At 39.3% G+C, this 13,144-nt stretch overlaps 1 protein-coding gene across 8 annotated transcripts in view; it reads left to right on the top strand.

Moving 5' to 3' along the window:
• The window catches only part of si:ch211-106h4.9 (rab effector MyRIP), a 75,073-nt gene that overhangs the window by 33,565 nt on the left and 28,364 nt on the right, over positions 1-13,144 (top strand). For 6 of the 8 annotated variants that reach the window (XM_036004717.1, XM_036004718.1, XM_036004715.1 and 3 more), the window contains 8 exons: positions 1,587-1,667; positions 3,269-3,366; positions 4,705-4,785; positions 4,974-5,117; positions 6,165-6,300; positions 6,504-7,030; positions 7,765-9,387; positions 10,644-10,700. In XM_036004717.1, coding sequence (XP_035860610.1) covers positions 1,587-1,667; positions 3,269-3,366; positions 4,705-4,785; positions 4,974-5,117; positions 6,165-6,300; positions 6,504-7,030; positions 7,765-9,387; positions 10,644-10,700 — 2,747 coding nt within the window. Of the gene's footprint in view, positions 1-1,586; positions 1,668-2,533; positions 3,179-3,268; positions 3,367-4,704; positions 4,786-4,973; positions 5,118-6,164; positions 6,301-6,503; positions 7,031-7,764; positions 9,388-10,643; positions 10,701-13,144 lie in introns of those variants that run through there. The other 2 variants (XM_036004721.1, XM_036004719.1) reach the window with 2 other exon arrangements.

A 13,144-nucleotide genomic window follows, 5' to 3' on the forward strand; every position in this document is an offset into this window, starting at 1 on the left:
TGCATTCTGCATTTTCAAAATAATCAACAGTTGGTCTAAGTCTCTTTGCCCCATAAAATGATTGGGAGTGACCCTGTGTACTCTACTGTACCTCTAAACCAGCGGCACAGATCAGGTCACCTGGTAATACCACGCGGCCTCTCTAATGCACTTACATAACTACAAATGGCTGCATTGTTGCATGAATATTTACATGACATGAAAGAGATTAGGGCTCAGTTAAAAAGGAGAAACTGACTGACTGAACTCTGCTGATCTATCACAAACTCTAAAATTAAGTTATGTAGTTAAGATCTCAAACCTTTATAATTTAAGGGCAGATGTCCTGTATGTTATGTTTAAACTATATTAACAGCACAGATATGTCATCAACTTATGCCTTTTTGTATTTTCTTAATTCTGTTTATAGTTATATTTTGTTGTTTTGGGTTAAATTTGTAGGCAATGCAGCTTTATTTAAATGGAGCATTTCAAACACAGGCCATTCAAAGTGATTCACATGGTAAAGAAAAGCATTAAAAACAAGCAATAAAAACCACAATCAAATCTATTCAGAGATTGCAGACCTCTGCCAAGGCATGCCCTATCTCACAATGTTAATGGAGTGTGAATCTTCCCAGTCAGGAAGTTTTTTTTCTAATTATTTTGACACCACATGAATGCAGCACAAATGCAAATCTTGCATTGTTAACAAAAGTGAAAAATAATGTATATCCGCCCTGTGATCTGGATTGCTCCAAAATGTAATGGGTTCTTCCTTGCTCCTCCATGCTACACCCTTTTCACCAAGTTCATGAAAATTGGGCCAGTAGTCTTTCTTAATCTTGCTGACAAACAAACCAAAAAACAAAGGACAAACCTATTTCAAATGTCTATGGGACAAACCAAGCTGAAAACATAATCTCCTTGGCAGAATTAACAAAATGACACTTTAAAAATTTGATGAAATAAAATACAAATGGAATAGACCAGTTATTGTACAGTAATAAGTTATAATTTGTCCCAACTGAAATAAAAGTTCAGTAGAGAAACCAATAAAATTAGTTTGGTTTTTGTACTAAAAAATAGAAAGAAAATCTATCTTCAATTGCATGCAATATTTTAAAAGAATGTCTGAATTAATAAGGGAAAAAAGTAACCAAGCACAATACATGGCAATCTATTTTTTCCAAAACTTGACAACAAAACACACAAGACTCTCATGAGGGGAAAATAAAATCTCATTAGGGACAATTCATTTGAGATTCCTGCATTAATAACATATGCAAAGTAATTATCATACTTTCTATGACATGTTCTGTTATTAGAGACTATATACTGTAGTTGATGCATTAAGTTGATACCATATGAAACAGCCATTACACACATTAAAAGTGAACGACCAAGTAAAACATGAAAGGCACACTTTACTTTTTGTATTTATTTATTCATCTTTTTTGCTTAATGTCCCATCTGATTTTAAAAAACAACAACCCTGGTATAGTTTCAGGATGACGTCTTAATCTACTGCATCTGTCTTTTCATGTACATGACATCTGTGTGACATCTGTGTGTGTGTGTGTGTGTGTGTGTGTGTGTGTGTGCAGAGGGCAGTGCTTACGAGGAGAGTATCTGCAATGAGGGCAGCATCTGTGGGAGCGACTCAACCTTCTACAGACAAAGTGAAGGTGCAGACATGTTTTATAATGATTTCACAGATCTTCGTTTGTACTGTACACCTATTTATATGAAAAATTTGGTAAATTCATTTTTGGATTAATAGAATATTTTATTTCTGTGCCAAGACATCTTCTGGTAGCACGTATGCAAAACCAAAGGATATACTTCGAAATAATCTCTGTTTACATTATGTGTATATGCAACATTTCAAAGAAAGTATGCACTGAGAAACAGAAGAAAGAAGTTGACCCTATAAAGTTTTTTTTTTTTTTCCCCTCATCTCCCAGGTACTGTACATGTTTATCATATGTGAATGGCCAACTCAGGTTGCAGGTGCATTATAAATACTGTATACTGTATCTCATATTAGTGGTACTGTAGTAGTGATAGCATTGCTTGAGTCCCTTAAAGCATCTACTGTAGTAGTAATGATACTGTAGCAAAAGACGTAATCATAGTTGTAGTGGCACAAATACTAGAAGTTGGCGTGCAAGAGCAACCCTACCCTAGTAGCAGAGATATATATATATATATATATATATACACACACACTACACTAGTAAAAGCATTAGTTGTAGCTCTCTACGTGGTTCTAGTAATTTTATTTTATATTTGTGTACTGAAGTACACAAATGTAAAATTAGGTACAGCTAATACCACTACCGGGCCGGATTAACTCTCTAAGGGTCCCTGAGGCAAAAATGAGCTGTGTATTCCCCAACCTAGTTTGCTTAGAAGCTGATTAAGTGCTATTTATCTGGTTCACAAGATCAACCTTGAGGCCCTTTCCATTTAGTTTTTTGTACTGATTAAACATTATACAGTACGTGTTAATTAGTGAGCTTTAGAAGTGCTAGTAGGTGGATTTTGTTTCCTCCTGTTCAGTCTTTGCGCAAGCTAAGATAACCAGCTGCTGGCTCCTTCTTCTTATTGAATGGGCAAATTTGAGAGTCATACTGATCTTATGTGACTCTACAAGAAAAAAGAAATTAAGTGTATTTTCCATAATGTGTATTACAACAAGATGTTGACACAGGGCCTCTTGATTGAGGTAAAAGTTAAAAATGCAGGAGTCATTGTGAGACCCATTCCATGTCAGTTGTTAAAAAAATTATTTCAGTAAACCTGTAATCTTCGGGGCCACGAGTCAGTTGCCCCAGTTGGTAATTCAGCCTCTTAACAGTGAGTGCCTAATTCAATCTCTATAAGAAAGTTGCCACAACTGACCCTCTGTTGCTACATTTTTCAGTTCAAGTTTATTTTGGGGTCTTTGTAATCCTCTCATGAATCCATGAACTTATATTTATTCCCAGAACCTAGTGCTTTACAGCAGATGAAGCAGTGGAGGGATGCATTTTTATCTTGATTAATACTGTGGTCTTCTGGCATGTCAAACAGTGATTTTTCAGTCTGTTTTGCTCTCTTGTTTGCTGTCCCGCTCTGCACTCATTTCTCCTCATTCTCCCAGTTCACTGCACTAACAGGATTAGTGGCCGCAAACATGAATGAAAAGCTGATGGTCACGTCTCTGTCTGTTACTTTGATTTCAATTCCATTTAAAGCATCATTCGGGTAACAACAAAACATGTGATTGTTTCTTTGTGTTCAGACCACAGCATGGCAGAGACACTCACTGTGGCTTCGCGGGTGGCAGAGGAGGCTGTAGACGAGGCCATTTCCAAGGCTGAGTCCGACACTGCCAATCAGGTTGTTTATCTTGTCTTATAAATAGTCTGTCATTATACATGTATTGTTGAATTGCTTATCTGCACACACTGTCCTGCACTATGTGTCCCAAAACCGTTAAGTTGTTTTCTTTGACATTAATTTGCATCTGTGCACTATAATTACCTTTTTCAGAAAGTACTGTATTGTAGACACTGCAGTATGCTATTTTTTTATTGGTCTGCACAACATGTTCTTTAATAAGTACAGTATCCTCTGCAGTCCTTTCATCATGTTCCTCCTTAATCTGATTTCTCTGCTTTTTCTGTTTTGAGTCAGAGTTTAAATCAGATTATGGAAAACCATCAGGATTATGCTGCAATACAAATGACAGTTTAATACTACAGTGTAAGACAATGCCATTGTTAGGCCAACAAAACAATGCAAAATAACGTGGATCATTGGTCATATACATAACAAAGAAATTACTTTTACTTAACAATTTTAGAACGCTGTTCATAACAAACTCTAATGGAAAAATAACAAAGATTATATTTTAATTTAATTCCTGCATTCTACACTCTACATAAAGTTCCCTTTGTTTATCAACCTGGAAACACTTCTGTCTTTCACAAGAGACACTTATTGATATGATAAACTTTCTACAAGATCAGAAAGTTTTTGTAGATCAGGCTTACCTGGTCTCCTCAGATGCAGGTTTGTAAACCAACATGACAACATGAGGGAGGCTTTGACTCATCAATGGATTACTGAACGGAGTCTCTGTTTAAACTGATTATTTGTCGTTATGCATCTAAAATATTTTGCAAACTGTTCTAAAGTGTTTAGTATAATACCTGTGTCAGTGTGGATCTGCTGTGACAGGAAGTTTTGGACAGAAGTATGACAGCCTGGCGTCATCTCAAGTGTAAAGGAAATACTGAAGTTGAGCTGCCGTTTTTCAACAAGAGACGCAAATGACTACAAAGAGACACGGAACAAATACTGTACAAACAACGCGGCCCCCTATTGCAATTAATCTCTGTACCTTGGTTCATATCTCACAATGTTTTCCGAGGTGGCTACATAAGCGTAATGCATGTCTTCTACTGGTTTACCATAACTTCAATACATTTTTCAAACATATACAACTCCAGAACAATCCCAAAATACATTTTTGGTTCTGAAGCCACTTTCTAAAATACTACAGTTAGAAAATATTTATTTCTTCACTAATCTAATCTTTGAACTGACTACAGCAAATACTATATGTATATTTAAAGCATGTGTTTGGAGGTGTAATCAGCTTATAGTGCGTATTTTTGTCTGCGTGGTGCTGCATAGCTTTCTTATTTGTGTGTTGGTTTGTTTGTTTACTAGGAGAAGCAGAATGAGGCTCACTATCTGCGGGAGCACAGAGGAGAGCTCATTGAGGAACTAGCCAAAACTATTGTGCAAAAAGTAAACGAAATATTTAGATTTTGCTGTCTGAGCTTCAAGCACTCACTTTGCACAGTAACAGTTTATAGTGTGTGATTATTTTGATTTCAAGTACATCTTAAAGCAAAACCATTAAAACCTGCAGATTTTTGTGTTGTGTGTTTATACAGAGCCATATGCAGCACTAATCATGTCTCTGTCTCTCTTAGATTATTAATACGAGGAAGGCTTTGGCTGAGATGAGAGCAGAATATGACCAGGATTGGCCAGTTGAACACAACACTGACCTTTATCATCATCAGTCCAACTGTGATCAAGCCTCCAGCTCCCTTAAACACCAACCAGCCCTCTGGGTAAACAAGTCACACTCACTTAAAGTTTTACTCTACAATAAATGTACAATGGCTGTGTAGAAGAAACAGTTGTGAAAAGTGCATCTAGTACTGCACTTTCATTTATTATTAAAAATGTAACTAAACCAGTGGTTGCCAACTATTTTGGCTTGATACTCTTTACAAATAAAACTTGATGAGTTCAGATGTCTTTTGAGTTGTTTGCACAACAAATATCCCCTCTAAACTTCTCAGATGGTTTAATTTAAATAACATAACGAAGCTCAAACGAAGCTTTAGCAAGTCATTGCTTGTGTTAGGGAAATACCCGGGAGGTCCAGATGGTCAGGTTTTGATTTAGTTCAGTTTTTGAGATTCAAACCAATATCAATAACTAAGAGTTTGAAAAATAATATAAACAATTTTTTTTTCAACAGGTCAAATTATTTAATATTTATTAATATACAAAGCAAAGATTGGCGAAAAGTCCAAAATATAAGTACACATTTGTGTAGCAGAATTTAGTATTTTCCCCTTCTTTCTTGCTTCATTAATCATCTCACGACCCCTCGGCTTTATCTTGTGACTCTTTGGAGGCGCTCCGACCGCTCTATGGTGTTTTTTGCCTCCAACGGCGCCTTCCAGGCAGCTAACCCTAACTTTAACCCTAAACATAACCATTGCCGCGCTGCCTGGGAGGAGACATTGGGGGCAAAAAACACCAAAGACTGCTCCAACCCCTAGGTTAAAAACCACTGGACTAAACTAACAAACTGTATATAAAGTTTGCAAAACTAGCTCCTCCTCAAGCAGCTACTGTAAAATGCTGCTTACACATTAATGCATCAGTAATAGCAATCTTAATATTGTCAGAAATAAGATTATATATCAGTGACAGGGACCATTTTTCTGCAGAATGAGTATTTTACTTATGGTGACATGTGCTGACCTCTGCTGGTTAACCTGGTCAACCTGCTCCACTGACTTCAGTTTATTGCAGAGTCAGACATCCAGTGTGACTGTGACACAACAATCACTCATTTTTATTTTTCATCTTTCTCCTCACAGAGGTCACACTCTGCCTTCTCCCTGTTGGACAATTACCCTCCAGGTCTGATACAAGACTCCTCACAGGCGCTAAAGAAGGACGGAGGTAGGTTAGCTATGTCAACCTGGAAGAGTGTAGACCGGCTGGACAACATTGGTAAGTTCTTGTTGCTCTTTAACTTTATAAACGCACCAGTTCTTTTAGGTTTTGTTGTGCCAGTAATTGGTTATCTTTGCACATTCAAAATATTCCATTTATTATCAACCAAGAGAAGCATCAAATTCTATTTTAGCTCAAAGATTTTACTTAATCGATTATCAAAAAGTAATTGCTGTGTGTGCATGCATGCGTGTGTGTAGGTGTGTCCTCAGTGCTGAAGAGCCCAGACGGGAACTGGATCGCCCTGCAGAGCGCTCAGCTGTCTCGTCCCAGCCTGCTGACCAGAAGGAAGAGTCTGGTCTTCAGTGCCTTGGAGAGGGAATCTGAAGTGGTGTCCGCCTATGAAGGCATGGGCTCTGACCTCGAATCCAAACCCGAATCTGACAGATCCTGGGGTGCCGTCCTCCAGGAGATCAACAGGAAGATGACAGATTCTAACTCCAACCTGCAGGACACCCGCGACAGGATCCCTTCCCTGCTGATGGGCCGCCGAGGCAGCAGAGACGATCTGTCTTCAGACTCTGAGGGGGACTGGAAGAGGAAGCTACCTGCAGAGATCAGGCGATCGTCATCCTCCCATAGGACCAGCATCATCGATGTGAACTTTAATGTGGAAAGAGCCGGAGTGGAAGAGGAGAGCAAGGTGGCTGCAGAGCCGGAGGTAGAAAAAGTCAGGAGATCGCGGAGTAAAAAGAAGAGTAAAAAAGAGTTGTCTTCTTCTGTGCTGGTAAGAAATAAATTACATTAAACTACAAACTGATGAGATGAAATTAGATGGGAATATCTTTTTATGACTCACAGCAAAAAAGAGTTTAATCAAAATAATGATGTAGCCAAGTAGGCTTTACATAACAATGTGAAACTGCCAATTCTGGTTCTATAACATGTTAAATTTCCTGTAAAGGTTTGTGAATTCCTTTCTTTTGTTGTGAATAAATAAGAATAAAAGATTATTCGAAAATAAAAATAAAGTACCCTATATTCCTTATAAACTAATTAAAAAAGATCTGCTCTCTTGTCTTCCCTCATTGGTATTAATGGGGGTGGACAACATATTAGAAACACCTCTCAGTATAACATACTGTAATTTAATTCAACAGCACCACAAACTACAGTCTCATAAATGACCATAAAGTTGAATCAACTTTTTAAAACAGTTTCACATGAAGGTAGAATTTATTGCAGGACTGTTGTATTAGATGTAATCAGTTTTAGTTTAGTGTACCTAATTAATGGCAACTAAGAATATAATAAAACTTTAATAAAATACAAACAATTGTTGGTATAGCTTGTGCAGAGGTTTTGTGTTATTTGCCTTTTGTAGAGTTGAAATGCTGCCTAAATTACAGATACAAATAATAAATGCTCAAAAGCAAATGTTCGAAACATTAGAGAAAGTCATACTTCATTCACCACAGAAATATACATATATTCTTAAATCTGTATATCTTACATTCACAGGATAACAGCAACAAAGACAACCATTTGCAACATCCCTCTGATGCTGCAACTCCTGAACCTTTTCACCTCGAGGGTGACATGACAGGGCATGGAGCAAATCAGATTGAGCAGGAGCTCACGCTAAAACCTACGCTAAATCAGCTAGCAGGCCGCGTTTCTGCATCCTCCACCGGAGGAGAAGAAGAAGTGAGAGATGCTGGTAATGATGGACAGAGGGAGGAAAAGAGACGGGGGAGTGAGGACAAAGATGAAGAAGATGAGAGGCTGTGGAGGAGGGAGATTGACTTGGATGAAGATAGAACAGAGGAAGAGGAAGACATAGATGATAAAGATATGAAATACAGATTATTCAGGCTGATCGCACAGTCCAAACTCGCATACTTCTCATCTACTGATAATGAGTTAGACAAAGCTGGTCAGAGTAAAGAAGAATGGGAAGGAGACAGGGATGAAGATATGGATGAGCAAAAGGTGAAAAAGACAGACGGACTTAATTCTAAAAAGAAAGTCAGGGCCAACCAGTTCTCCTCCACAGAGGATGAGCTGGACAGAGTTGGAGTCATGGATGAAGAGAAGAAGAAGAAGACAGGCGAGGAGGAGGAGGAGGAGGAGGAGCTGGCAGTGAAAGTGTGCCGATTAGCTAACCAAACCAAGGCCACCCAGTTTTCATCCACGGAGGATGAGTTAGACCGAGCAGGCAGAGGTGAAGAGGGGAAGGAAGTGATAGACGAAGAGAAGCTGTGGAAACTGGAGGCGGAAAAAGACGTCCATGCCGCTCAACTGCGTGATTTGGCCAGTCTAGTTAGTGCTTCCCAGTATTCTTCCACTGAGGATGAGCTGGATAGAGTTGGAGAGAATGAGGTGGAGGAGGAAGTAAATGAAAGAGGAATTAAGAGGGAGGAAGCGGTGCGAAAGAATCGGGAAAGGAGAGAATCATTTGGAGATTTGGATGTGACAATGTTTGATTTAAGGTATGAAATTAAGGAAAGAAAGACGGAGAGCAGTGATGAAAAAGTTGAAGATGTCCAACAAGATCAAACACAGAAAACGGAGGAGATATTATCCTTACATGAGACAAAAGTGCAACAAGAGAAGTGGCCAGACAAAAAGGAAGGAGAAGAGAGACAGGAAGAGGAAAATATTAGAGAAAGCAAAGGGAGTCAGGAGACAGCCGTAGGCAGCGATGAGGAAGATGCAGAATTTCACAGAATAATCAGCAGCATGTTAATGATGACTTTGGACGACATGCAGGTAGAGACATCGAAGGATGAAGCTGCAGAAAATGGGAGCATAAATAGAGAGCCAGAGGAAGTAGACACAGATGAGAATGTAAAAGTTGGGTTCGAAAATGGCAAGGGGCAGGAAAAAGATGCAGATGCACAAGAAAAAAGAAATTTAGCAATCAAAGAGACACTTAAGGATCATGACGAACAAGAGGACAGAAAAGTCACGACTGAGTGGAAAATGATAGAGACACAAGAAGATACTGCAGAGGAAGCTTTTGAAAATAAAGAAATGGATATAAGACTGGAGGAAACCAAAGAAGAAAATGCAGACGACTTGGAGCAGAGCAGCTTGTCTTCTCTACAGGAGGGTCTACTGTCACCTGAGGAGATTCAAAGTGTAAGAACTATATTTTTTTAATCTCACTCTGGACAGTGATACATAATACATGCAACATTACCTTTGGTGGCTAACACTCCCTGCAAGAGTAACAAAAGTCCTATGCCGTTTCAAAAACCCATGTATACCCTATGTTCTCCACAACAGTCTGTTGTGATTTTAGCATTAAAGTGAGTCTATGTAACTTTTGAAAGGGAAATGACACATTCTCCCTCAAAGGAAAAGTTGAATAAATTAGCAATAAAATGCACCGTTGCACATTTGGAATACATTCAGAGGTTTTGATGCTACAGCCTCACTTGGTCTGGCCTCTAAAAGCAGATCATGTACCTATTCTCACGGAAACACTAAACTGTTTGTTTCTTTCCTGTCCATTCTCCTCTATTTTAACGATCTAAGCGCACGGTGTGTGTTTAGGGCGTGTCCAAATCCACTTTTGCTAGTTTGACGGCGGAAAAAAGGGTCCGTGTGATAGGTGTGTAAACCAATCGGAGTGTCATCTCCCATTCCCTTTAAAAGCCAGGCGCGTTTGTACCTAACGCATTGCTATTATGTTGGCGGATTTGCACCGTAATACTTTTATTTGTAATCTTTTGCATGTTTTCGTGCTGCTGCGCGTGTGTGTGTGTGTGTGTGTGTGTGTGTGTGTGTGTGTGTGTGTGTGTGTAACAAGCATAGTGTGCGTGCGCTGTGCACAAGCCTAGGCGCATTTTACTAATTTGCTGTTAAAATAACAATGCAAGACCAGGTTTTTGTTGGTCAATGGCGCGATCACCTCCTGCTGCCTCAAGATAGCAATACGCCCAGAATGCACCTGAACACACCTCCCTGTAAGACCAGCACGCCCATGGGCGCAAAGATGGGCACAAGTGCATTTGCTATTTAAACGACGTGGGCGCTGGACGGGAAATTGACAACTGTGTCTTTAACTAGCAAAGACACTTGCGTTGGGCTTTGCGCTGCGCCGGGTGCAAGATAGGGCCCTAAATCTGTCAATTGGCATCTGCTAGATGATTTGTGCGACCAATACACATTTTATCATCATTAAAATGACCAATCTTGTAATTGCCACTTGTGGTCACAGTGCTCAATGAAAGTTACAAAGGCTCACTTAGAAGAAAACCCTTACATTTGAGTAACTCCTTAATAACAATGTAACTTCTATTAAACTACTAATCAACTCGGTTTGATGCTGATTTACTTCTCCTTGTCTGTCCTGTGGTTTCTTCTTCTGTGTTTCTCTCTGTGTTCTGTAGGGTAGTGACATGGAGCTTTACAAAACAATAGAGTTTATCTCAACTCTGCTGAAGCAGGTGAGGTCAGGGTTTGTTTTGCTTTAAGAAGGCAGTATGGCACTTTAAGCTGTAGGTGTACTTCATTTGCACTTTTTTTACTCACTTTTTTCTTCTCTCTTTGCTTTCATAGTTTCATGCATGCATCTAACTTCCTAACTTTAATTTTAATATGCTGTTATGCTGGTCATACTGGTGTTTTCCAAAACATCAGGCCTGTGTTGGCCATCTTTTAATATAAAATGTATTATCCAGTCGTGATATTTGAGCTTCATTTAAAGTAGTAATGTATTTTAGAGTTTTTGCCCTTTTTTGACAAGATTATATTAGAACAAATAGCACAAAACAGCAATTACGGTATATAACGTTATAGATTATGGATTATGGACAGGTCTTTTCCTCCTTTCCTTCCCATGATTGGCAAAGCAGCCAGCAAACAAAAGGTAAACCACCAACAAATTTTTATTTTTTTATTTATTATTTCAACAAATTTTGAGGGTACAAAGTTTAAGCCTAGCTGATTTTTATGCCTCCGCGCCAGCGACAGTTGTGGTCGGAGTCATTGGCCCTCATTTATCAACCTAACATAGAAACCAGCGCAGATATAAGCGCAGAAATCCTACGACAGGCTTCCCGTGTGATTCATGAAACATTGGTATCACACCAATCAGAGCGTAAGAATGGTCGTACATTGATAAATGCAGCGGCTGGAAACGATCGTAATTTATATTTCACTCCCCAATATATTCTCGGTTTTGAGGCCTTGCCCCTACAATTTACGACATGGCGAGACGTAATCCGGCTAAGAAGCGGAACTTTTCAGAGGTGGAGATTGAAACCCTGATATCTCAGGTTCATTTGCACTAATGTGTGTACTATTTGGCAGCCTGAAATTAAGCCTGTTATTAAAGGCTGTAGAAAGAATGCGGAATGGAAAGAGATCACTGATGCAGTCAACAGTGTTGCCGTGGTAAATCGGACTCTAGCTGAAGTTTATTTAATTTATACATTCGTGATGTATGCTATAGTCTTAATAGTAATATACAGGCTTATATAGCAATCTCCTTAGGCCTACATGGTTTACCTATATTTACATAAACACACAGTAGCGGAGTTTATGCAGTGTCTTTTATTTTACTCGTGTCTTTTTCATCGTTCACTTGTGGCCATTAACAACACTTTAAAAGAGAAACGAAAACCTGAAGAATAAATAAAAATGTTGTGCATCGTCATGTTTCCTGTATTGAGTATCATTGCCAAACATAACACTATACCTTTTAAAAGCGAGGAATAATTTCCTGTCTCCTTGGTATAGCCCTCAGTTGGGGCTTTGCTGGACACTGCTCTCTGGGCATCGGGTCATCTGGATCCATCACTACATTTATGGCACCCTGTTTTCCGGCGCGATGTTGTGCAGAACTCCACAGGCTAAAACAATGTTGCAGACTTTTTCTGCCGTGTATAGTAGGGTCTTCCCCCCCCTGCTGAGCCATCTGCCCTTAATCAATCCGATGGAGCGCTCTACCATGGCCCGTGTGCGTACGTGTGCACTGTTGTACCGGCGCATAGAGGTCCTCTAAAAGAGCCAGATCTGCCATTGCTGATAAGTGATCAACTGATGACTTCTCCTTCTCCTGTTAAACTTATATGCTGCACCGCAAGTCCACACTGACTCGAAAACTTGCGTACACGATTTCAGACCAGACGTGAGATTTTATCGCAGCCTATGCTCACGTTCCAATTGATAAATGCCTTGCTTTGCGTAGGAATCGGCGTACGCCCGTCCTACACCTGTTTTAGGTCATACGTGCGTTTCATAAATGAGGGCCATTATGTTTTCGGGTTGTCCGTTCATCTGTCCTATTTTTGTGAACGTGATATCCCAGGAATGCCTTAAGGGAATTTCTTCAAGTTTTGCATAAATGTCCTCTTGGACTTATGTGCTCATATTATACTCATTTCTGGTTCATAATTGTATTTAGAGGTTATATCAGAATAGGTTTACATGGTTTAATTTTCAAAAAACATTGCTGCAGCTCCTCTTTTCACCCTGTGTGTTGAGCTCTCTGTTTTAGCTACCGACATCTCGTTCTATTCCATCTTTGTTGGGAGTTGCACATGCGCAGTAGCTAGGTAAGGACTACTATCCAGTCAGAAGCAGAGTATGAGGGCGTGCCACGCTAGCAGCTAGATGAGCATTATAACATGTGTTACAAAGTGACGCACGTTAAGGCTGGACTACAACAGAGCTGTCTGGAGCAGTTTGTGAACAGTGTTTTCTGTTGGAGATGGTAAGTCCCTTTGGGGTGGACTTTGGGCTTTTTCACTTTGTAAACCTGCACAAAAAAGACATGCACTAAAAAGATATATAACACAACAAAGGAAAGGGAAAAAGCTAAAAAGCATAATATGAGCACTTTAAGGATGAACTGATAAGACTTTGGTTGTCAATTGTTGCTGTGACA

This window comes from Sander lucioperca, chromosome 9 (assembly GCF_008315115.2).
Source record: "Sander lucioperca isolate FBNREF2018 chromosome 9, SLUC_FBN_1.2, whole genome shotgun sequence".
In the NCBI taxonomy this organism is placed as follows: Eukaryota; Metazoa; Chordata; class Actinopteri; order Perciformes; family Percidae; genus Sander; species Sander lucioperca.